At 44.6% G+C, this 25,884-nt stretch overlaps 1 protein-coding gene across 2 annotated transcripts; it reads right to left on the bottom strand.

Moving 5' to 3' along the window:
- Positions 1–3,218: 3,218 nt before the first annotated feature.
- Positions 3,219–25,681, bottom strand: LOC139539738 (voltage-dependent calcium channel beta subunit-associated regulatory protein-like). Of its 2 annotated transcripts, none has more exons than XM_071342956.1 (11): positions 25,507–25,681; positions 24,389–24,568; positions 23,580–23,652; positions 21,685–21,833; positions 18,388–18,449; positions 16,081–16,252; positions 12,829–13,000; positions 12,265–12,435; positions 11,219–11,453; positions 10,301–10,502; positions 3,219–9,148 (listed from the first exon to the last, which is right to left on the bottom strand). In XM_071342956.1, exons 3-11 carry the CDS (start codon positions 23,625–23,627, stop codon positions 7,624–7,626), a joined length of 2,736 nt encoding a protein of 911 aa, XP_071199057.1. In that variant the 5' UTR covers positions 23,628–23,652; positions 24,389–24,568; positions 25,507–25,681; the 3' UTR covers positions 3,219–7,623. The 2 variants fall into 2 exon arrangements, with proteins under 2 accessions (XP_071199057.1, XP_071199058.1); XM_071342957.1 differs by lacking the exon at positions 25,507–25,681 and adding an exon at positions 25,020–25,435.
- Positions 25,682–25,884: the final 203 nt, after the last annotated feature.

Genomic DNA, 25,884 nt, shown 5'->3' with positions numbered 1-25,884 from the left:
TCTCTTTATTTGTGGCTGTATTATAAATGTATCTGGTCAATCAAACAATAGGCAGTTTGAAACTTTAGAACCTCGTCCCCAGGCTCAATTTCTAGGTTCAGAGAGAGAGAAAGAGAGCTGACTGTTGGGCGAGATTACAAACCTTATGACATTTCACTGACATAAATTCATTTGGTCTGCTTTTCACTTCTCCAGCTTCTTTAAAGAACAGCTGTAATTGGTTACATGAGTGTGCTGTTGCAGTCAACCCTGCAGGCTGCTCTAGAGCCACAGCCCTGTACTGCAGATCGCTTCACCTTGACTTTGATGTATTATTCTTACTGGTCTATTGGCTGGTGGGAGGGTTGGCTGCAGCCTACTTTGATAAGATGATATGTGGCTCCTGCTGTGACGAGCTTGTTTTAGTAGAGCTGGCCTGGCCACGGTATTGATCCAGGGTGTTACTTTATCCTGAACTCGAGCACAACAGAGGAATCTTCACACAGACCCAACATGCTTCTCAAACTATGCAACAGTAGATTTTTAATAAAACCAAGAGCAAAATAGAAAGAACAGAAGTTATAGCTTTGCTGTAGGGTGGTAAATAAATCCACACGTTAGTGCTAGTCTAGGGTTGCAAAGGGAGGGTTTATTACTAAAATCTTTCTAAGTTTACCAGTAAACGACCATCATTTTGCTAACTTTAAAATTTTTGGGGAATTTTATCAGGTGACATCTAGTGGCCTTTTTGTGTTCTTCAGATTATAACAGGTGTGGTGTAATTATCTCTGGCCTTCTGTGGCTCTAACAAATGTAGACTATAAAATAATCATATAAGATGATTCTAAAATTAAAAATAGAATGACAAAGCTGTAAAATATTATCCTAAATAGAAACCATCAACTTAGTGAATACCATTGGTGTTTAAATATGAGGGTCTCAGCATGAAATATCATTTTTTTTGTGCACTTATTTATTTATAGAAATATGTCTTTGTTTGAAATGTTTTGTCACCAAATTGGTGGCAGTTGTGAAAAAAAGTCAATTGTTGCAAGAGTTCCATAGTTGATTTTAAATAATGCCATTGTTGATTAGATGCTTTTTAAAATTAATTTGGCTATTTTTCTTAAATCTTACAGTATGGTTTATCTACTAGAAACTCATGGACAATATAAACATATAATAAATGAATAGTATATATGAATACATGTTTTAAAAGTTACCATAGATTCTATTAATTACTGAAGATTCCAGTAACTTTTGGTAAATTACCAGTAGTTTAGCAACCCTAGTGCTAGTGGTTTATTATTTATTATAGTGATAATGTGACTAAGATTTACTCCAATGATTAAAATAACCTATCAGGGAATCTGATGGAATGCTGGCATTTATCATTCTGTCATATTTGCTGATATTGATGTTGGCTAGGTGATAAGGTTCTTATGGGCTGGGTTTACACAAGCAGCCCAATTTTTTTTCCCACTAATTGGTCTTTTGACCAATCACATCAGATGTTTTCACAAGAGCTCTTTTCCAGAGCTGATCTGATTGGTCAAAAGACCAATTAGTGAAGAAATATCTGACTTTGATTGCCTGTGTAATCTCAGCCATGAAGGCTGAGACTGCTACCATACTTTCCCTCCCCTCTGCTATAGACTGGGAATCCTTATCACTGTGGAATCATCATTAATTGATGTGCTTTGGCTCTGGTGTATACAGTGCATTCTGTATTCTAAAATGTATTCAATTGTTTTTTTCCCTCATCAATCTACACACAATACCCCATAATGACAAACCAAACACAGCTTTAGACATTTTTGCAAATGTATAAAAAAACTAACTGAAATAACACATTTACATAAGTATTCAGACCCTTTACTCAGTACTTTGCACCTTTGGCAGCGATTACAGCCTCAAGTCTTCTTGGGTATGACGCTACAAGCTTGGCACACCTGTATTTGGGGAGTTTCTCCCATTCTTCTCTGCAGATCCTCTCAAGCTCTGTCAGGTTGGATGGGGAGCGTCGCTGCACAGCTATTTTAAGGTCTCTCCAGAGATGTTCGGTCGGGTTCAAGTCCACTCTCTGGCTTGGCCACTCAAGGACATTCAGAGACTTGTCCTGAAGCCACTTCTGCGTTGTCTTGGCTGTGTGCTTAGGGTCGTTGTCCTGTTGGACGGTGAACCTTCGCCCCAGTCTGAGGTCCTGAGCACTCTGGAATAGGTTCTCATCAAGGATCTCTGTACTCTGTATCATGGTTTTATCAGACCAGAGAATCTTGTTTCTCATGGTCTGAGAGGCCTTTAGGTGCCTTTTGGCAATCTCCAAGCGGGCTGTCATGTGCATTTTACTGAGGAGTGGCTTCTGTCTGGCCACTCTACCATAAAGGCCTGATTGTTGGAATGCTGCAGAGATGGTTGTCCTTCTGGAAGGTTCTCCCATCTCCACAGAGGAACTCTGGAGTTCTGTCAGAGTGACCATCGGGTTCTTGGTCACCTCCCTGACCAAGGCCCTTCTCCCCCGATTTCTCAGTTAGGCCGGGCGGCCAGCTCTAGGAAGAGTCTTGGTGGTTACAAACTCCTTCCATTTAAGAATGATTGAGTCCACTGTGTTCTTGGGGACCTTCAATGTTGCAGATCTGTATTTGTGTTCTTGGGGACCCAGATCTGTACCTCGACACAGTCCTGTCTCGGAGCTCTGTGGACAAATCGACCTGATGGCTTGGTTTTTGCTCTGACACGCACTGTCAACTGTGGGACCTTATATAGACAGGCGTGTGCCTTTCCAAATCATGTCAAATCAATTGAATTTACGACAGGTGGGCTCCAAGTTGTAGAAACATCTCAATGGATGATCAATGGAAACAGGATGCACCTGAGCTCAATTTCGAGACTCATAGCAAAGGGTCTGAATACTTACGTAAATAAGGTATTTCTGTTTTTTAAATTTGCAGACATTTCTAAAAACCTGTTTTCTCTTTGTCATTATGGGGTATTGTGTGTAGATTGATGAGAACATGATAATTTAATCAATTTTAGAATAAGGCTGTAATGTAACAACATGTGTCGACCCTCAACACCTGGAGGGAACAACACACTGGAGTGGGAAGGAAAGATGGGAGAGAGAAGTGAGGGAGGTTGGAGGAAAGAGTTGCAGTCACCTTGCCTTTCTCCTCTTCTCGTCCTCCTCCTCTTTTTCCTCTGAGTACCATTAAAGGTTGAAATGAGACAAACCACAATCATTAATGCTTCATTCATTTATTTACTGATTGGAAAACCCCAAAATATCATTTTAAATTGTTTGGTCCCTCAAGGCTCAAATAGGTATGGGTCAACAAAGGCTAAGTTGTTTATAAAGCTCTACTTTTTTGAACTAGTTCTTTGAGAAATTGAGCAGTAATGACTAACAAGCAGGAATACAGAAATATATATATTTTTCTTTCATGGAAATAAATCTCACAATCATAGCATATCAGTTAGCATTGCATGACTCCTAAACAAAGGTAAATGTCATAGAATACAAAACCTCTAGAAGTACCAGTGCTGATTTAAATGTCTATGTTCTGCCTCAAACAAAGTGTCGACCAACAACCATGGAATCATTTGGTACAGTAGTTCTGAGAAACATGGAGATATGTATTAAAATGGTTAATTGTCATGCAAACCTATGCACCGTAATGCATCAATGCATTGGACAGGCTACTTGTTAGTATACAAAAAGTATTTGACCAGTGTCCCCAGTTACGTCTACACCTAATAAAAGACATACACTACATTAGCTCCTCCAACATTGTGCTTGTATCTCACAACAAAGTAACTTTTTGTACAAATGTACTAATTTGTTTGCCCCTCTAGTCTTTTTCATTAAGTTGGTGTTATCACCCCGTTTCTTCCATCAATTCAACTAAATGGCAGAAATTATGCACTATTCCTCTAATTTCTGACAATAATCAGAGAATGCTAAGTAACCAAGGCATCTGATCTTGTTTGTTTCTAAGATGACTGGCTGAAGGATCGGTCTTCTTCCTTCCTTGATGATGTTCCAACACCTCCATAAAGGCACCTGGTAATGACACAAAATGGTGCTGAAACATGTGAAGCCCCTGGGTTTCCCATGGTGACGTAATGTGTACTGATGTGTGGGCTAAGTGAAGGAGACAGAAAGGAAGGATATCACTAGCCTCTCCACGCTAGAAGACAAATTCAAGCCCTCTCACCACCTTTCATCTTGACCATTGTTTGTCTAATGAGGGAAGGTGCCTTCTGCCTGTGAGTCCACTCTGCTATAACAAGGAGCTGTCTGATATCCATGTTAGAGGAAACAGATCTGATTCCCCAGGGCTGTGAAGTAGCACAATCACACCCAAACATAGGGAAATGACAGCTAGACATATCTCCCTCTTTCCCAATTACAGAAATGTCTATCTTTATTGCAATGGCAGGTAGCCTAGCAGTTAGAGAGGCGAGCCAGCATCCGGAGGGTTGCCAGTTCGAGTCCCAGGTCTGCTGGGAAAAATCTGTCAGGAATGGAGCTGGCAACCGGAGGGTTGCTAATATCAAATCCTAGATGCCATTGCCTGCCGTTGTGCCCTTGAGCAAGGCACTTAACTCCCCCACAACAACTGCTCCACAGGTGCCCAGTGTGGCAGCCCCCTGCTCCAACCTGTGTGTGTGTATGTATATATATGTATGTGTGTGTGTGTACAGGTAACTGCCAAAATATAGGAAACACCAACATAAAGTGTCTTAATAAGGTGTTGGGCCACCATGAGGCAGAACAGCTTCAATGCACCTTGACATAGATTCTACAAGTGTCTGGAACTCTTGGAGGGATGTGACATCATTCTTCCATGAGAAAGTCCATAATTTGGTGTTTTGTTGATGGTGGTGGAAAACACTGTCTCGCGTGCCGCTCCAGAATCTCCCATACTGTAAGAGTTAAATTGGGTTGAGATCTAGTGACTGAGATGCCCATGGCATATGGTTTACATCGTTTTCCTGCTCATCAAACCATTCAGTCAACACTCGTGCCCTGTGGATGGGGGCATTGTCATTCTATGGGAGCGTTTCCATGGCAGCCAAAATAATGGCCTCCCCAGCACTTTTATACATTTATTTATTTTAAATTGTTATTTAACCTTTATTTAACTAGGCAAGTCAGATAGATGACCCAAGCATGCTTGGATTTTAATCGTTTAACTCAGAAACCACACCTGTGTGGAAGCACCTGCTTTCAATATACATTGAATCCATAATTTTGGCAGTTATCTGTATGCGTGTCTTTCGGAGGGGTTGGGATAAAGCAGAAGTCAAATTTTGGTTGGACCTTGTGACCAATTGACCAATAAAGTGATCTTAATCTTAATTGTGTTACACCCTCAGCCAGAGACCAAGCAGAGAGGACTACTACTAACGGAGAGGGACTCCCCTTCGTTTTTTGATTCATATTCAGCACCTTTTCCTGCAGCACTTTCCTCTGAACGTAAAGCAATAACTAGCTTCTGAGGAAACTGGGGATAAAGTTTACAGTAATGTACTGTTAAACCAAAGTTTCTTTTGAATTTATGGTAACATACCCTACCTTTGATTACAGTAACTTACAGGTAAGTGGCTGCCAGTAAGTTACCGTAAAAACAACAGGATTTTTTTTACAGTTTGGGTAAGACAGCTGGAAGCCGGAGCTGCTGCTGCTGACTGTGGCATGTGGGAGAAGCAGCACACTCCCAGCCATTACACAGCTAAGTGCAAAATAGTTTCCAAGGTACTTCTGGAATGGACATGCCATTCCTTGCCTTCTTTTGGCCCATAAAACATAATCTGATAATGCAGTTATACTTGAATGGCAGCATTGGGTGGCAAAGTCTACACAGAGGAAGTCAGACGAGAAAATGTGGAATTTGTTCTGGTTTGGAAGTGCAATCCTTATAGCCCAGGGGGATCGCTGCTGCGTTGTCTACTTTCACAGGAGAAGGAGGGGGAAACAAAAGAATATAAGCAAACAAAAAAAGCCTGTTCGGTGAACCCATGCACGAGAAAGCATGAAGAAATTCAATGAACGCAAATGACTGCGAGAGCAACATTGGCCCCATTCAAAGCCTTAATTTAAACTATTACAGCTATAGACCTGCACTAACCAACACTGTTGGGGGAGGCCAAGGGAGCCTGCCTTTGATATGTGCTCCTAACAGAGTTGTCAGTAACACTATTGCGATCCCTCTATTTGCAGACAAGGTTTTTCTGGCACAGAAATTAGGCAAAAACCTGGAATTTAACTCTCACCCTGGCCTCCTGTAAGCCACTTATTGTCACAAGCAGAGGAAATATAAAACGAGGATAGACACATTTAAATCAAATCTGTCAACAATAAATACAATGGCATTGAACAACATGTCCTAACAACCATAACTTTTCTGGAAAGCAGTTTTCCCCTTTAAGAACATCTTTGAATAGAAACATGAGTCCAGACATTCAGCAACAAGGACATTTGATGAAGGATAATGCTCTGATCCAGAGTGGATATGATGAGGCTGTAATTATATAAATGCTGTAATATAGTCAGTGTCCAAATTAGGAGAGCCTCGGCCCGCGTCATATCCATTTAATGACAGCGTATGAGAAACAATTCATCTTCTCCATCAAATTCATGGTTGACTGTTTTCTGTTCCTAGTACCATAGAGTCTGATTCAATTACATCAAGATTCAACAGAAATCTGTCCGAAAACATTCAATCATACATTACAATTTACGGAATTGCTTCAATTAATGACCAATACGGTACTGAAGTAGTAGATTACTATATTCATATGTCCCGAGAAACATGTGGACAATGTGAAATTTGGCTTCAAAAAAATATCAGGGATACCTAATCATTTGTGAAACAATTATGATAAGAGTCAAAATGCCACATGGAAAGAATATGATATATGTCAATGGCCAAAGACAACAGATATCCAGAGCCATATGTAACAAATGAAGTGATGAAAAAGTAATGTAAACGTAGATAAACCTATTTTGATATTCAGCCAGGACTGGCCTATAGGGCCCAGGTAAACTTTGTATCCAGATCTTTAGATGTTTAATAGCACCTGGTTTCACAGTGGATATACTAGTGCAGAGGGCATACTTAAAGGGAAAATCCAGCCCCCAAAAAATCCATAATTATTCTACTTTTTTTTCATTAATCGGCTGTTGATACAGTCCCAAAATGTTATTGGCCTTTCAAGAAGCAAAGCGTCATCATGATGATGTGGCCGGTGACACTGCTTCTTGAAAGTCCAATATCTTGGAATCCTGACTGCTGACATGCAAAACATTTTGGTACAGTATAAACAGTGGACTAATGAAAAAAAATACCAAAAGATAGTTTGAGTGGCGTTTCCCTTTAACATCGTCACTTCTCTCAGAGGAGAAAGGAATCATAGCAGTCAGAGACACCACGGTACTGTAGACACTATCTAGGGGTGGATTCTTCAGCTAGCCTACATGATACTGTATAGTGTAGCCTGTTTTCATGTTACGGGTCTGGAACATGCTAATTCAGACAGATACAGAGACATCGCAGATACAGACATCGCAGTTACCTGGCGCAGACTGAAATCAAATCAAACACAAAGATCAGGGAGGAGTGGAGGAGGACTGGAGACATGCTACACTGGGCTGTGGTCGGGGGAGGCGTGAGTGACTGTCACCACACACTCAGTCACCGCCGCCGGGTCCTTTGTCCGTCGCAGGCCCGTGTACAGCCGCTCGTCCAGGGTGGCGCTCAGCTTGTCCGTCAGCTCGGCTGTGATGGTCTGTGGGCCGTAGCCCTTGTCAGGGGGCTGGGGGGGCTCGTCAGGTGGCTCAGTGGGGTGTTCTGCCTGCCTAGTGTCCTCCTGGGGGTCGGACTGCTCCCATAGCAGACCCTCTCTCTCCGGGACAGGGGGAGGGGGAGGGGAACAGGACGCCATCCCTTTGTCGTCTGTGATGGTCACGGTGCTACTGCCACAGCTACTGCTGGGACTCTCTCTCCTGTCTCCTTCCTCCACCTCGGCACCTTCTGCCCCTCCCGCCACCACCGCCTCAGCCTTGGGCGTCTGGGGGGTGCTGGGGGTCCCCTCGCTGGCCTCCTCGTCAGGCGCACTGATGATGCGTGGAAGCGTGCTGTGGTAGCCTGTATCCAGCGGGTAGTTGACGCTATCGCCTCGTCGGAGGGGGTTCCGCTGCCTCTCAAAGGAGTGGTACTGGTAGCGAACGCCTGGGTCACTGTACTGCTTGTGGCGCTGCCACTGCTTGCGGAGGTGGATGCGTGAGCGATGTTTCTTCGGCGTCTCCTGCTGGTCAAACTGGGGGTCGTGGCGGAGGAACTCATGGAAGAGCGCGTCCGTCTTCTCGTCGATGCTGTAGTCACGGTGGTGAATTGATAAGGGAGGGTGGGGGTGCGGCTGCGGCTGCGCCTCTCGCGGGGTGAACATCTGACCGTACGGAGACCAGCCCAGGGGAGACCTCGCCGTTTCTATGGTCATGCCGCCCATTGCACCTGTCGGCGTCTCCTCGTCTGGCTCTTCCTCGAAGATGCGGGCTTCGAAGCTCTCGACCACCGTGCCAGTGCGCCCTGCACTGGTGAAGTAGTGTCTCTTCTCCAGGGCCGACCTGTCTATATTGCCACTGCTGCCACTACTGCCAAACAGTCTCAGCTCCTCTGGCGCCCGTGATGGAGCCTCTATAGACGTATAGCCACTGTCCATCTGCATTAACTTACGGTTCCCTGACTCCCCGTCACTGCCCCTCTCTGACTCCACACTGTCCTGCTTCCTCCCTTTCTCCTTCTCTCCCATCCCTTCATCCATGGGCAGCTCCACATCCCCCTCGGGCCCATCCCCGATGTCCTGGGAGAGGTAACTGGGCAGCCCCCCCCTCTTGGTCTGCCCCCTCAGAGAGCAGACACTGTCAGCATCGCTGCGGACAGAGTCCCTGTCGTTGTTGTTGATCTGGTCTGAGGAGCCGTACTGCTCCAGGGAGGCCCGGAGCGTCCAGATGTCTCTGTACAGGGCCTGGTGGTCTGATGCCGAGCTTTCCTGTCTAAAGTCCCCCAGGCTCGCTGCCTCGTCCTGGGGCTTCGGGGACAAGCCGATCACCTCCAGCCTCTGGCCCCTGCTGCAGCTGGGTTCCACCACCACCTCCACCTCTAACCTGTTGTGACACACACAAGTACGAAGACAGGCGCACGCACGCACGCACGCACGCACGCACGCACGCACGCACGCACGCACGCACGCACGCACGCACGCACGCACGCACGCACGCACGCACGCACGCACGCACGCACGCACGCACGCACGCACACACACACACACACACACACACACACACACACACACACACACACACACACACACACACAGACACACACAGACACACACACACACAGTACAAGAGTCAGTCACAGAGCACTCTCATGATGCCCATACACACATCTGATGTCTGATGTTTGCAGCCGCTGTGATTACAAGTGGTCACCATGACTTGCAATGGTATTAGCATGTTTTCCACGAACCACTGAATTGCAATGCACCAATGTCATGTGCTTTGCAAATGTGTTGAATTTCCCTACATTATGATCTTACTGGTCACGGTTATTTAGGAGGAAAATGTTTTATTTGTACAATTTCCGAAAGCTAACCAAACAAAAACACAATTACTTTTACGAGACGTGCTTGTGTCGTCATGTGCATTAGTAGCACAATTTAACTTATTTACATTTGTTTTTACCTACACTTGTATGTTGACTCCATATTGACGTTGAGGTTTTAAGTTTTGACTGACTTTTCTTAGAAGATGTACAATCATCGCAAATTGAATTATGAGGCATTTCAGGCCCCAAAGTGAACATAATTGTACATTCGCAAACTCCATTAAAAACGAGGGCTGAGGGGCTTACGTTGCAAACTTCCCTTGCTTGGCTAATCAGTTGGACCGACGACAAATATGGCCGCAGGGATTCCCCCAAGGGCATAAGCGAGGGTAAGCGGACGAGGGTGTGTCTTTTATGAGTTGAAACGCAGTCATTGACCCTGACAACTATTCCTGTCCATGACATCACTCTGCGTCAGCGATGGAATGGGCTAGCTGTGGGTAAAAGTTGCCGGTAGGCACAGATCTAGGATCAGCTTACTCTCCCCAAATCCTGACCTTAACAGGAAGAAAATATGCAAAACTGACCTTCTATCAGTGTCTAAAGGCAACTGTGACTAATTCTTCCGTTAAGGAGAGAGGCACTATCTACCGTAGTGATGACGGAAGCAAAGCAGTGGGGTGGAAGGATGGCGAGGGAATTAAAGATACCTGCCGAGGGAGGGTGGTGGCGTGGAGGGGGAGGAGTGGGGCAGGAGGCAGGCCGAGGCGGAGGGGCGGCAGGGGTGATAGGTGGCGTCCTGGGTGCTGGCAATGTACTGGATGAGGTCAATGTGGTGGGCGTCGCTATCCTCCTGGTCCATGCTCTCGCTGGCAGCGCGCTGCCGCTGGAACTGCCTCCTCTTAGGGGACCCTGACACACAGAGACAGAGGACCTTAGACATTAGTCCGAGGGTACAGAGGGACATGGGATGGAAAAGGACGTTGGCACAAACATTCACCATAGTGAATGTTCAGCATATCTGAAGACAGCATCAAAATTGATCTGGAGGTGACATATGTGTCACAATGATGTTATGAAGAGATCCCAGCAGGCTTTGAGATATTCTGGGGGTGTTAGTCCTGTGTGCTCTGTTGTTCCCTGACTATAGGGGAAGCGGGAAAGGGAGTGGTATGTGTGTTTGTGTATGAGGGGATCTGTGGGGAGGCTTCAGTTAGACTCACAATGCCTTGGAAGAGGAGAGCCCTACGTCATAAAGCCATCTGTTAGAGTGTGAGCACAGTGTGAGAGCCCTGTGTACATGTTTGTGTGTTATTGTGCACTATGCACCTTGCCAGTCCGGTGAAGCCTCTTAAAGTGGGACCTCATTCTTAAGAGGCATTGTCTTTTTCCACAAGGGAACAGGAGCCGGTTTCCCTAAAGCATCTTAAGGCTAAGTTCATTGTGGTTCTAATGATGAACTAAGCCTTAAGATGCTTTTGTTAAACCAGGCCCAGATAGAAATAGAATTTGTACACTAAATCCAAAAAACAAACGATCATGTAAATCCAAGCTGATGCTCCATCAATCTGTACATAAGCATATCATCATAACATAATAATAGATATTAAAAGCCAAGTGTCCTGTACCTCTGGTGTCCAGACTGGAGGCCCGCTGGCTGCTGTCTAGCTTCCACTTCTTGATCTTGAAGTATGGGCTGGCTCCCTCCAGGCTGGCATGGCGCCTCAGCTTGGTGAAGAACTGCAGCACCGGCCCCTGCCCCACCCCTGCGCCAGGAGATGCACCCGTCACAGACGTCACCGACGCCCCTTCACTCAAAGACGGACTTCCCCCATTCCTGGAACCAGACACCATCACCTCAATCTGGGGGAGAGAGAGGGAGGGGATATAAAAGGGAGTTGTCCATATTGTGTGGACAACAATAAAATATGACAGATACTCTAAGGACAAATGGAAGTTGATATAAATATGTGATTTTAATCTCTCTCCTTCCTCCCAAGGTTAAGAAAAACAGAAATTATAAAATTTTCCATGCAACTGTTAACTTTCTCCTATTTTACCACGGTGAGCAGCCAGGAGCGATGAGCAAATGTGGGGAGCAGCAGTGTCTGTAATCTCCCCTGACAAGGCTGTTCCAGAGGCTCTCCCTTATTTATCCATCATCCTCCACCACTGTTGTCATTAAGATAGAGAGACTAGGGACACTGTGGATGCACACTCCTTACTTCTCCTCTCACACATCAACGGCTTCATAATAACCTCTTGGCTTCAATGTTCACTCAAGCTTAGTGTGTGCTACTGTGTGTGTGCAACAAATTTGTATATTTGCAATCATGTCAATTCTCTATTTAAATTATCTAACTCCAATTCTATATGCACATTTCAAAGCTGATCCAAGAAATTAATAAAATAAAAATTATATTCTCTATTCAGACCCATCATACACATGATTAGTGGCTAATTGTATTCCATAGTAAAATGTTAATTAAAACATAAAGGTTTAGATTCAACCCAACAACGCTGTCATTCAGCCCTGTCATATGTAGGTAGACACTTTTTATGTGATGATGAATGATTAACCGAGTCCCTTAACGTAGTGTTCAATATTGCACATAATATAAAATGTAATTGGTTGATTGTTGGGTTGATTGACAGATAGGGGTAAGTGACTCACGCTGCTGGTGCTGGGCTCCTTGGGACCCGGTGCCAGGGGACTCTCACTGAAGCTGGTGTCCACCACTGAGTTAAGGGTGTCCCCAGGGAGGGCTGAGCTGGGGCTGACACTCAGACTGGTCAATGCTGTCTGGGGCAGGGGACACAATGGCCGTCGGGCACACAAAGCCGGCTACACACACACACAGACACACACACACACACACACAAACGCAAACATATGCGCAAACACATGCACATACACAGAATACACACCATAAAGGCACAGCCAGGAGGATACAAATACACAGACTGAATTCTACATCGGGACTGGGAGAGGTCGTTAGCCTACTAGCTAGTGACAAATCAAGTTCAAGCAAGTCCATCGCAAAATGACTGAGAAACCTCAGACAATTGCAAAATCAATGTATATGGCCCATTGGAATGAGGAAGCAGAATTATCCATAGGCTGCATTTGATAGGCTTGATACATGTTGTGGGCCCCACATTGATGGATGGCCTAATGGGCCCAGTCATGACTAATGATGTATCACTGCTAATAGCAGCACAGTAGACCGGCTGTCACCTGGAAGATGGAGAGGCTGGACTTGGCGGCGGGGCGGGTCGTCATGGCGATGCTGTTCTCGGATGACTCACACTCGTGGATGGTGACGATCTTGAGGGCCAGCGGCGGGATGTGGAGGTGTGTGAGCCGCGCATTCTTCAGGTGGTGGAAGTCACCCTCGGTCAACGTAAACCTGAGGTGGAAAGGGGTTGAAAAACATGACAAACAGTTCAGAGAGTTGGAGGCTGACACAATAGAAGTGCTGCTGTCACTTTCAAGGAATGTTATTCTATCCTACTCCCTGGGACCTGCAGGGAGTGAAGGCTTTTCTTCTCAACTATCACTACACCTGATTTCACTAATCATCAAGTGTTTCATTTGTTGGATCAAGCCTTTTAGTACTGGGCAGGAACACACTGAGGAATTCTCACTTCAAACTCAAGGCTCAGCTGTATTGTGTATTTTGCCCTACAGAGTTTGTCTCAACCTCATTTGCATATCAGACTGAGGTGGGGCTCAAGCAAAGAATTAAGACAGTCAGAGAGAGAGAGGGAGAGAGAGAGAGAGAGAAAAAGTTAGAGAGAGGGAGAGAGACAGCGCATGAGTGGAGAAGGACCGCCTCCTCTCAATGAAGCCACGGAAGTTCAAGGCCGACCTCAGTACCTCAGTACCGCAGGCATGGTTAGCAGAAAACAGGATACCCCATTATAGTGAATGGAAAAATGGTAATCTTCACGGTCAAAGTTTGTGTAAATAAAATAAAAATCAAAGACAATCATGGTACCAATAATTGCTTCTAAAAAAACAGATATAAACTACATACACACAAGTATGTGGACACCCGTTCAAATTAGTGGACTTGGCTATTTCAGCCACACCCGTTGCTGACAGGTGTATAAAATCGAGCACACAGCCATGCAATCTCCATAGACAAACATTTGCAGTAGAATGGCCTTACTGAAGAGCTCAGTGACTTTCAACATATCACCGTCATAGGATGTCACCTTTCCAACAAGTCAGTTCCTAAAATTTCTGCCCTGCTAGAGCTACCCCGGTCAACTGTAAGTGCTGTTATTGTGAAGTGGAAACATCTAGGAGCAACAACGGCTCAGACGCAAAGTGGTAGGCCACACAAGCTCACAGAATGGGACAGCCGAGTGCGTAAAAATCGTCTGTCCTCGGTTGCAGGACTGTCTCTGAAACTGTCTCTGGAAGCAACGTCAGCACAAGAACTGTTCATTGCAAGCTCCGTGAAATGGGTTTCCATGGCCGAGCAGCCGCACACAAGCCTAAGATCACCATGCACAATGCCAAGCGTTGGTTGGAGTGGTGAAAAGCTTGCCGCCATTGGACTCTGGAGCAGTGGAAACACGTTCACTGGAGTGATGAATCACACTTCACCATCTGGCAGTCCGATGGACAAATCCGAGTTTGGCGGATGCCAGGAGAACGCTACCTGCCCGAATGCATAGTGCCAACTGTAAAATTTGGTGGAGGAGGAATAATGGTCTGGGAATGTTTTTCATGGTTCGGGCTAGGCCGCTTAGTTCCAGTGAAGACAAATCTTAACGCTACAGCATACAATGACATTCTAGACAATTCTGTGCTTCCAACTTTGTCGCAACAGTTTGAGGGAGGCCCTTTCCAGTTTAAGCATGACTATGCCCCCTGTGCAGAAAGCGAGATCCATTAAAAAAATGGTTTGTTGAGATCGGTGTGGAAGAATTTGACTGGCCTGCACAGAGCCCTGACCTCAACTCCATCGAACACCTTTGGGATGAATTGGAACACCGACTGCGAGCCAGGCTTAATTGCCCAACATCAGAGCCCGACCTCATTAATGCTCGTGGCTGACTGGAAGCAAGTCCGCGCAGCAATGTTCCAACATTTAGTGGAAAGCCTTCCCAGAAGAGTGGAGGCAAAGGGGGGACCAACTCCATATTAATGCCCATAATTGTGGAATGAGATGTTTGACGAGCAGGTGTCCACATACTTCTGGTCATGTAGTGTATGTCCTTAAACCAATTAATTAAAAATCGCACAAAGAAGAAGTAATAAGGATAATTTATTTGCTAATGGCAGCCTGTAGTACTCCGGTCGCCCTTCAACTTGATTTACTCATTAAAGGGGGTAGCACTGTGCTAGCCTGCAACATCACTTCCTGGTGTAGCTAAAACTGCACGTTATCAAAGATTGTTTATTATATTGACAAGATAGTCAAGTGACCGCTCTAAGAATGGAAATACATGTCCTCAAAGATGAAAGGCAAGCAGGAGTAGGCAAGATCAGGTGGAACCATTCTAACCAATGAGAGGGTAGATATGCGTATGAACAGCAGGCCATAGAGATAGATATCGGAGTCATCTTTGTAACTGTACCATTATAGCATCTGTGACAGTGCCATTTAGGCCTTCTTATTTTTCATTGGCTGATTGCTCCCAAGTCATAGGAATCCCCACGCAGTTGCCTACTTTAAAATGGTGGAAGCCCTCAATGGCAATGTCCATGCTACAGGCACAACTCCAATATTAAAAGTAGTTTTTTTTCAAAGTTGTATTCTTGACAACCTAACTATTCCGAAACTTCTACAAGCCTCACGTAGCAAATTAGCAATTACATATTTTGTTGACCAAATTCGACACTCACTTATTGACCTCCATAAAAAAAATCCAAACTTCGTGGGCTTATTTTCGTGGACAGATTTTGGGCTGAGTAAAACCTCTCGCTTCACCTCTTCCTCTCTGATTTCATGTCTCCCTGAGAAGCCATCATAACCGACATTTGGTTTCAATGCACTATTGAGGCTTCACATAGGAATGAATGGTGTCATGTGATCGATGGCTTTGTCCATTCATATATTCAGTCATTGGATCATACAGAGCTTTGTTACCATACCATACATAATACATTATGAAAGTAGGCTACACTGCACAATTATGTTATGCGAGTATGTCTGCATTTTCGAAATCCTTTCTATGAATAATGTGTGTATGATGCATTTTCAGAGCATCAGTCCCTATTATTACCCTATAATAAAACATCATAACAGCTCTTCCAACTGCCTTTATAATGTATTACACAGATGGCTCTTACAAAGTGTCTCCATAATGTCTTCTAATGTAACAAAGTAAGAGCCAATCTTTTCACAGGTTTTAAACACACAAACAGCTTGTTGCTAAGGCCGTCGTTGTATTATATTGTAGAATATGAGCGTATTCAGAGAAGTCTACTGCGGGGGAGTGAGTGGGTGTCTGGCGGAGGAATCTGCCTGACCTACGGCCTTTCTCCTGGGCCTTCTTGCCGTGGTCGAAGAGTGCCACCTCATTGAAAGAGACGCGGCGGCCACCCTGGGTGCCTGTGGACAGGAAGCGCTCTGTCTCCATGTCAACGTGGGAGCTGGCGGCCGATAGGCAGTCTGACTCGTCTACACGGATGGTGATCTGTCCTGGGGAGGTGGGAGAGGGAGGGAGGGAGGTCAGGGTCTGGCGGAAGGTTTGTCCCAGGAAGAATCTAACCTACAATCCAGGAAAGCACCATGCTAAGTGTGTGCATGTATATATGTATGACATGCACTTTTCAAAATAGAACTTTGTTTGTTCTAATATATTCAGGACAAAGCAGATCTGATATTGTGTACTAAATGTCCCTTGCCTTAGGTAATTACTTTGTCTCGCTTAATGAATGTAAATGTACTCCCGAATTATCATTCCCAGGAGAGAGCTGAGATCCTCAGATAAACCACATTGAAATGTCTGTATATACAGTGCATTCGGAAAGTATTCAGACCCCTTGACTTTTTCCACATGGTTACGTTACAGCCTTATTCTAAAATCGATTAAATTGTTTTTTTCTCATCATCAATCTACACACAATATCTCATAATGAGAAAGCAAAAACAGTTTATTTATTTTTTTGTGCAAATGAAACCAAAAAATAAAAAAACTGAAATATCACATTTACATAAGTATTCAGACCCTTTACTCAGTTCTATGTTGAAGCACCTTTGGCAGCGATTACAGCCTCAATTCTTCTTGGGTATGACGCTACAAGCTTGGCATACCTGTATTTGGGCAGTTTCTCCCATTATTTTCTGCAGATCCTCTCAAGCTCTGTCAGGTTGGATGGGGAGCATCACTGCAAGGCTATTTTCAGGTCTCTCCAGAGATGTTCGATTGGGTTCAAGTCCGGGCTCTGGCTGGGCCACTCAAGGACATTCAGAGACTTGTCCCAAAGTCACTTCTGCATTGTCTTGGTTGTGTGCTTAGGGTCATTGTCCTGTTGGAAGGTGAACCTTTGCCTCTGTCTGAGGTCCTGAGCGCTCTGTAGAAGGTTTTCATCAAGGATCTCTGTACTTTGTTCCGTTCCCAGTCCCTGCCGCTGGAAACATCCCCACAGCATGATGCCGCCGCCACCATGCTTCACCGTAGGGATGGTGCCAGGTTTCCTCCAGACGTGACGCTTGGCATTCAGGCCAAAGAGTTCAATCTTGGTTTCATCAGACCAGAGAATCTTTTTTCTCATGGTCTGAGAGTCTTTTAGGTGCTTTTGGCAAACACCAAGTGGGCTGTCATGTGCCTTTTACTGAGGAGGGGATTTCATCTGGCCACTCTACCATAAAGGCTTGATTAGTGGAATGCTGCAGAGATGGTTGTCCTTCTGGAAGGTTCTCCCATCTCCACAGAGGAACTCTGGAGCTCTGTCAGAGTTACCATCGGGTTCTTGGTCACCTCTCTGACCAAGGCCCTTCTTCCCCGATTACTCAGTTTGGCCGGGCGGCCAGCACTAGGAGGAGTCTTGGTGGTTCCAAAATTCATCCATTTAAGAATGATGGAGGCTACTGTGTTCTTGGGGACCTTCAATGATGCAGAATTGTTTTGGGACCCTTCCACAGATCTTTGCCTCGACTCAATCCTGTCTTGGCGCTCTACAGACAATTTCTTTGACCTCATGGCTTGGTTTTTTCTCTGACATGCACTGTCAAATGTGGGACCTTATATAGACAGGTGTGTGCCTTTCCAAATCATGTCCAATCAATTGAATATACCACAGGTGGACTCCAATCAAGTTGTGGAAACATCTCAAGGATGATCAATGGAAACAGGATGCACCTGAGCTCAATTTCGAGTCTCATAGCAAAGGGTCTGAATACTTACGTAAATAAGGGATTTTTTATTTTTTTACTGTTTTCGCTTTATCATTATGGGCTATTGTGTGTAGATTGATGAGGGAAAAACATTTGAATTAATTTTAGAATAAGGCTGTAACGTAACAAAATGTGGAGAAAGTCAAGAGCTCTGAATACTTTCCGAATGCACTGTACATGACATGACTGCGTACTGTAGCAGAGGAGCATGGCTTCACTTTCACAGAACCTTTTGTTCTTGGGTTAGTACAGTACATGGCAATATGGCCAATGCCCATGGGTGTTTACTGGAGACGACAAAGAAACCCAGATGAAGGCAAGCCGAAACATTTGTGACTTTAAATCAATCATTTGCATTGAAGCGAGAGTGTTTTGTTCAGCTTCTATACATTATTTTTCAAGTGTTGACAAATGAGAAACAGGGGGTTTTGATTTACCATGTACTGGCTGAGACTCCTCCATGTAGCTGGTGTTGGTTTTCTCAGGGTCATCGCTGGCCCTGCAGCACAGAGGAGCACCGATCAATGCACAGACATCTTTACCCCTGAAGTCTATCCCTACGTCTCAAATCACACCCTATTCTGTATGTAGTGCACAACTTCTGACCAGAGTCACATCAAAAGTTGTGCCCTACATCTAGAATAAGGTGTCATTTGAAATATAGCCGTATGCTTAGCCCTAGACTGTAGGGCTGACAGGAGCACATATAGAGGACAAACATACTCTCACAGCAAGGTCAATCTGACTAGTAGCAGCATAATCAATGCACATGTAAATCATGTCAGGTGACATGGAAACCTTCAGGGAAAATGGGCCTCTTGACCTCTTCAGTAGAGAATGGGATGTTAGTTCTATACTATGGGTTTTCTTTCTAATACTAATACTGAGTATTATTTCTTCTAATAAATATTACAAATTAGATCTCTATTAATGCCTACTATGATACAAATGAAATATATGCAGTTCTCTTCGTAATAACTTCTCTAAGGGGAGGAATTCTCCCTATTATATTATTTGTAATTGCCCTAAATTCACTGATGCACTGTGTTTTTGACTCCCACCACAGCCTTATTCTGGAGCAGGAGAACAGCTGAGATCTCTTCTCTGTCATAGTGTCTGTGGTTCCTTTATGCTATATTAGAATGCTGTTCATCGACTACAGCTCAGCATTTAACACCATAGTACCCTCCAAACTCGTCATTAAGCTCGAGACCCTGAGTCTCGACCCCGCCCTGTGCAACTGGGTCCTGGACTTCCTGACGGGCCGCCCCCCAGGTGGTGAGGGTAGGTAACAACATCTCCACCCCGCTGATCCTCAACACTGGGGCCCCACAAGGGTGCGTTCTCAGCCCTCTCCTGTACTCCCTGTTCACCCATGACTGCGTGGCCATGCACGCCTCCAACTCAATCATCAAGTTTGCAGACGACACTACAGTGGTAGGCTTGATTACCAACAACGACGAGACAGCCTACAGGGAGGAGGTGAGGGCCCTCAGAGTGTGGTGTTCCTCACACTCAATGTCAACAAAACAAAGCAACGCCTCTTCAACCTCAGGAGGCTGAAGAAATTCGGCTTGTCACCAAAAACACTCACAAACTTTTACAGATGCACAATCGAGAGCATCCTGTCGGGCTGTATCATCGCCTGGTACGGCAACTGCTCCGCCCACAACCGTAAGGCTCTCCAGAGGGTAGTGAGGTCTGCACAACGCATCACCGGGGGCAAACTACCTGCCCTCCAGGACACATACAGCACCCGATGTCACAGGAAGGCCAAAAAGATCATCAAGAACAACAACCACCCGAGCCACTGCCTGTTCACCCAGCTATCATCCAGAAGGCGAGGTCAGTACAGGTGCATCAAAGCGGGGACCGAGAGACTGAAAAACAGCTTCTATCTCAAGGCCATCAGACTGTTAAACAGCCATCACTCTAGAAGAAAAAGAAACGCACACCTATTAAGGCGAGGTGCTGGCTAGCGGAGTAGAAAACTTGAAAATAAAGGAGAGCCGCACACTCTAGGAGCTCAGATGCAAAAATGTAATTACCAATGTTTTGACAACCAAGCTGTCTTCTTTAGGGTATAATCACAAACACTGCGGGTTGACTCGTTTATATAGTGTCAAAAGACACACAGGTGTCTGTAATCATGGCCAAGAGTGGCCTAATATCATTGGTTAATTCTCAAATATTAAAATGACATACAAAGAACAGAATACAGCCATCACTAACATTGAGTGGCTGCTGCCAACATACTGACTCATCTCTAGCCACTTTAATAATGAAAAAATGTATGTAAAAATTTATCACTAGCCACTTTAAACAATGCCACCTTATATAATGTTTACATACCCTGTATTACTCATCTCATATGTATATACTGTACTCTATACCATCTACTGCATCTTGCCTGTGCCGTTCGGCCATCGCTCATTCATATAGTTGTATGTCCATATTCTTATTCATTCCTTTACACTTGTGTGTATAAGGTAGTTGTTGTGAAATTGTTAGGTTAGATTACTTGTTACATATTACTGCATGGTCGGAACTAGAAGCACAAGCATTTCGCTACACTCGCATTAACATCTGCTAACCATGTGTATGTGATAAATGAAATTTTATTTTATTTGATATTTCAGTAAAAAGCCACGAGAGGGTGTGGTATATGGCCAATATACTATGGCTAAGGGCTGTTCTTAAGTACAACGCAACACGGATGACTTAATGCTATTATAAACTGGTTACCAACGTAATTAGAGTCGTACAAATAAATGTTTTGTCATACCTGTGGTTTACGGTCTGATATACAATCAGCATTCAGGGCTCAAACCACCCAGTTCATAATATCTGTGTGAGAATGACTTTAGGGATTTCTCTGGCTGCCCAGCTCTGTGCTTTCATTTCCTCTATGTGTGTGTGTGTGTGTGTGTGTGTGTGTGTGTGTGTGTGTGTGTGTGTGTGTGTGTGTGTGTGTGTGTGTGTGTGTGTGTGTGTGTGTGTGTGTGTGTGTGTGTGTGTGTGTGTGTGTGTGTGTGCGTGCTTGCGCTGCAGCTAGAGCTTATGACAGTGTGATACGCAAAATGAATCAGCGTTGATGGCTGCTATGAAATCTCATTACACTCATCATTTGTACCAGTCTGCACTACTCTACCCCGGCCAGCCTGCAGCCTGCCACTGCCTGACTCTGCTGCTGTGTACTGAAAAGAGAGGAGCATGGAAATGGAATAAACATATCATATACAAATAGAAGTCTGTATCTCTTAGACATAACATATACAGAAAAGGTGCTATTTCTAAATGAAAACGATTAAAAATCACTTACAAATGAATATAATGATGTTTCCATGTTAGATCAACAATGGTCTGTAGACAGACAATAGAACTCAATAATAACGGAATGCACTGTACAGTCTTTTTTTTACCATACTTACAACATGCATTGTTACATCTCTGCATGCACTCTTTATGTCAGAGGGATGGACACACATGTGCATACAGGATTTGAATGGTCTCCATCTCACTCATAGACATGCATAGTCACTAAACCATGCATACTAGTGCCGTGGTTACTGTACCACCAACGGAATTTTACTCTGCCCGGAGTACCCTCTCATGTGCATTTTACCACTAAGCCTATGGTCTCATGAGTCTTCTCAAGTACCCCGTGTGGATAGGCCAAGTACCCCCAGGGTCCTAGTACACCTGGTTGGGAACCACTGGACTAGTGGTCTGACCTGGCATGGCGGCAGTCTCCATCACAGCAACGTCTGCAGACGATCAGCAGGACAGACAGCAGGACCAGTGTTCCCCCCAGGAAGATGGACAGGAGCACCAGCAGTAGGATATAACCACCCTGTTGTTTACCAGGCTCAAATGGGACCCCCTGGAAAAACATGGGAGAGAGGATGAGGGAAAGCAGGAACTGTAGAGACTAGAGACAAAGCTGTAGGGATGTGAAGGACTGATGGAAGAATGGAATATAATAGAACTAATCAAGGTGGTTAAACAAGGGATAAAAAGAAAAGAACCCTTGGAACTTTAAAACATGTCCCACTTCAGACAATTACCTTTCATCTCCATATATTATTCAATCTATTGTTTCAGATTGAGGTTTGGTAGATCATACCCTGCCTGTGTGTCATGCTACTGTGGTTAGCGGTGAGTGGGCGGAGGGAGAGTATGCACAGGTGTGCTCATTGTTCTGGGGTTGAGACGATAAGTGCACGGCTATAAGATCCTGAGCGGTATGGGGGTTTACTGAGAGGGAGATGGGGCGGAGACCTGAGTCACTAAGACTGTGTGTGTGTGGAGGGAAGAGAAGAGAAAAAACACAGAGCCATGCATCTTCCCACATGAACATCAAAGCCCAGAGAGAAGCCACTTGTAGAAGGGCCTCTTGGCTAACTGTTCCCCTGGTCCCTTTGTGAGCAGGCTATTCAGGTGAGACAAGGCAGCAGGAGCGCTAAATGGAAGAGAAAAAAAGCAACACTGCACTTCTCTACACTTCCCTCTTTAACAGTTTTTCTTTTAATTGCTTTATCTTGTTAGAGAGCAATTATTACACTCCATACATACTTCTACCTATTGCGTAAGACCAGGAATGGTTAGTCTCATCACAAAAAAAGCCACATCTCAGTCAGGAAGTGTTCGGATGTGAAAAACAAACAATGCTACGAGAAAGGCCTCCCTAAACAGCCCACTGGGCAGAGGCATTACCTTACCAATTACAGCATGCAGCTTAAAGCCATTGATTTACCCCCCACTGGTTTGTAAACCATGAATCTATAAACGCCACAGAGGTATTAATCCATTGGGGCCTGTGCTATTAACCTGTCTGCACCTAAGACAGGAAAATATGCTCTGAGGGGTGGGCTGGAACTGACTGAATACAAAAGGGAGGAGATTTTAGGGTGTCTAGCTGTCTGACTAAGACACAGTTTAGGTTTTATCAAAAATGTCAGACTCTGAATGAGGTTGGACTCGATAGAATTATGTGTAGTCTATCTAAAAGCTTTTGGATCAGCCAAGGCAGAACGCCTTTTCCACTGGCAAGATAGTAAAATTTTACCTTGCCAACACCACAAGTCACTCTGGCTCTAAGGTGTGTGCTGTGTGTGGGTAATTGAAAAGGCAACATAGCTGAGCATTGGCATCTGCTCTGTTGATGCCCTACTATCAAAACAAATGCTTGGAAACTAGCTAGTTCAATCAGAAACGAATTTCTGCAGCTTCTTTGATCCATGGCATTGTTAGATGCAAACCGCTCAAGAGAAGCAGCAGTACACAGCTGTTATACAGTGGTATGCTGCTCATGTACATCTGTTTAATACCACAGACACATAGTAACCAAGGTTAACAACTGTACCATACACTCAGCAATATGCATGTTACCCCAGCGTTAATGACCGCTGACACTGATGTCAGATTGTAAATTCTCTAAAAGGGGAAATTAAACTCGAGATTAGATCAGGGATTCAATTATTTCAGGCACAGACCAGGATGTTCTCTCTATTAGCCAGTCAGGCTGTATAGAAGGAGAACACAGTCAGCTCGAGCAGTTAGCAGAGCACGCACACACAAACACACACAACGGAAGGAGGATGAGGAGGGGGTCTTGGCAATGACTTACGGTGGAGTTCTCGGTGAGGTTGATCCAGACGGTAGACTCATTGCTCATGGTCCAGGCGAGCGTGAGCGTCCCCCTGAGACAACAGACAACAGGAAGTTAGGAAGCTCCCGGAACACACCACAAAACACTCCACAGAGATTTGGACACCGGTTCTGCTCTCCTCACTGACAGACATGCAGTCAGAACACAGGCAGCTGGGTAGAAATGTTTGTTTGATATCACAGATATCTACTGTAAATATATCTGCAGATACTTGTTCCTCTTTAAAATAATTGATGAATATGGAGAAAAGCGAAACAGAATAATACAGGCCAGTCATAGGCCAACTTTATCAACTTGTTAGAAAAGTGCCTTTTAAACTGAACAAACACAGTAAAGAACATATACCAATATATATGTACATATACTGTAACTTCACATATTTGTTCATACATGAATGACTACAAATGTCAACATCTCCAGACATGAGAGACTATAAAAGATTGTGGCAAAAAGCAGAACCAAAACTAGCTTGTGCCTGCTGAATGGTAAAAGAGTCATTAGCCAGGCGGCCAAGCATCCATGCTGTAAATCTGTAACTCTCTCTCTCTCTCTCTCTCTCTCTCTCTCTCTCTCTCTCTCTCTCTCTCTCTCTCTCTCTCTCTCTCTCATCACATTACTGTGAGATAACTGTGGTGGTCCAACAGCTGAGGCCTGATGCGTTCCCTCACACACAGCAGATCATAGCCATTACTGCTTCTGACCACACACACACGCACGCACACACACGCACCTGACATGTGCTGGAGCTGCCTGTCGGAGTGTCTTACCCTGATGGAGGGCTGTGTGCAGCAGCTCTGGATGTTGGTATCTCCCTGCTCAGTGCTTTCTCAGCTCCCTTGCTGCATTCTCAGCCTGCCTCTGCCCACCCACCTGGCTGGCCAGCCTCCTCAGGGCTGTTTTGTCCTCTCAGCATAGGCTTGCCTAGGCTCTGACCAGAAGCTCAGCTCCTTGGGAAGCAACAACAACAAGGCATAGGCAATCACCCATGGCTGTGCCTCTGCCCAGTCTGATTCATAGATTAGGGCCTAATGAATTTATTTAAATTGACGGATTTCCTTACATGAACTGTAACTCAGTAAAATCGTTGAAATTGTTGCATGTTGCGTTTATATTTTGCCTATATGTTATGTAGCCTACTGTAAAATCATGCAACATTATTTATAGTTCACCACCTGTCTGAATGCTGTTACATGCATAATCACCCATGATGTCTATGATTTACAGTGTGACTGCTCAGTTGACTGCTTTGGTGGTAGTAAACTGAAAATGATTATTGATCATTCTCCGCTAGTCTTTTACATCTCATATCAGCCTTCTCTTCTCTCCCTGTCTCTGCTGCATTCCTCATAAACTGCTACGCAATAGACATTTCAAAATACTTTGAATCCCAAATGTTACCTTATGTTGTTTGCCTTAGTTGTTATAAAGATCACATAACATCTGAATTTGATCGTCTCTTTCTGATATTTCCTTTGTACAGTCCATGACGTTGGGATGAATTGGATTTGATCAACAGAAAAGTATAGCGATCGCTAATAGCGTATCGACTGTATATTCCTATAGCAAGAACGCGTCTCTGCGCGTGCCTGATAATCTACAGGCTATTCTATTCTATATTTTATTATATTTGTGTCAAATAATTTTAGAAAAACGGCCCTTGCGCTGCCAGCTGTTTCCATTCTTTCTACAGGGACTGTCTGCAATATCACCGATTTAAACTGGTATTCAATGAAAACAGTGGGATGGATTTTGAAATCTTCATGCCGACAGTAATCGATTAAATAGAATACTAAAATCTCCTGATTTTACTGTGGAACCGATAGGCTAAGGTTTGATGTCCATCACAAACGTGAATTTGCATTAAAAAGAAAGAAATGCCACTCACCTAATTAAAATTGAGGTGGTCCATGTGAGGGAACTTAGGCAGAAGCCAATAGCGCCAAAACCTTCGCGGAACACTTAAAGTCTGATTTAAAAGCAAAAACTATTTATGAATGAAACCCTATGGCTGAAGACACACCCACCACCCGGGACGCACCACGTGACGTAAGTGATTGAAGAGCTGGAGGAGGCGTGCGCTGAAGATCATCAGCATCCATCCCTTCAAAGGTAGGCTGTTTGGGGGGTGGGGAGACCTTATGAACACGCTTCTGGTGGAACAGAATGAAAATATGTAAATTCACATTAAGTTCGGAATGAAGAATTCTAATAGGGCTAGAATAATGGTTGATACGTTTCCGTTCTGAATTTCCTTATGTAATAC

The sequence above is a fragment of the Salvelinus alpinus genome, chromosome 15, assembly GCF_045679555.1.
Source record: "Salvelinus alpinus chromosome 15, SLU_Salpinus.1, whole genome shotgun sequence".
NCBI classification, from domain to species: domain Eukaryota; kingdom Metazoa; phylum Chordata; class Actinopteri; order Salmoniformes; family Salmonidae; genus Salvelinus; species Salvelinus alpinus.
Note: the sequence above shows the minus strand (reverse complement) of the source record. Positions and strands in the feature narration are given on the sequence as shown.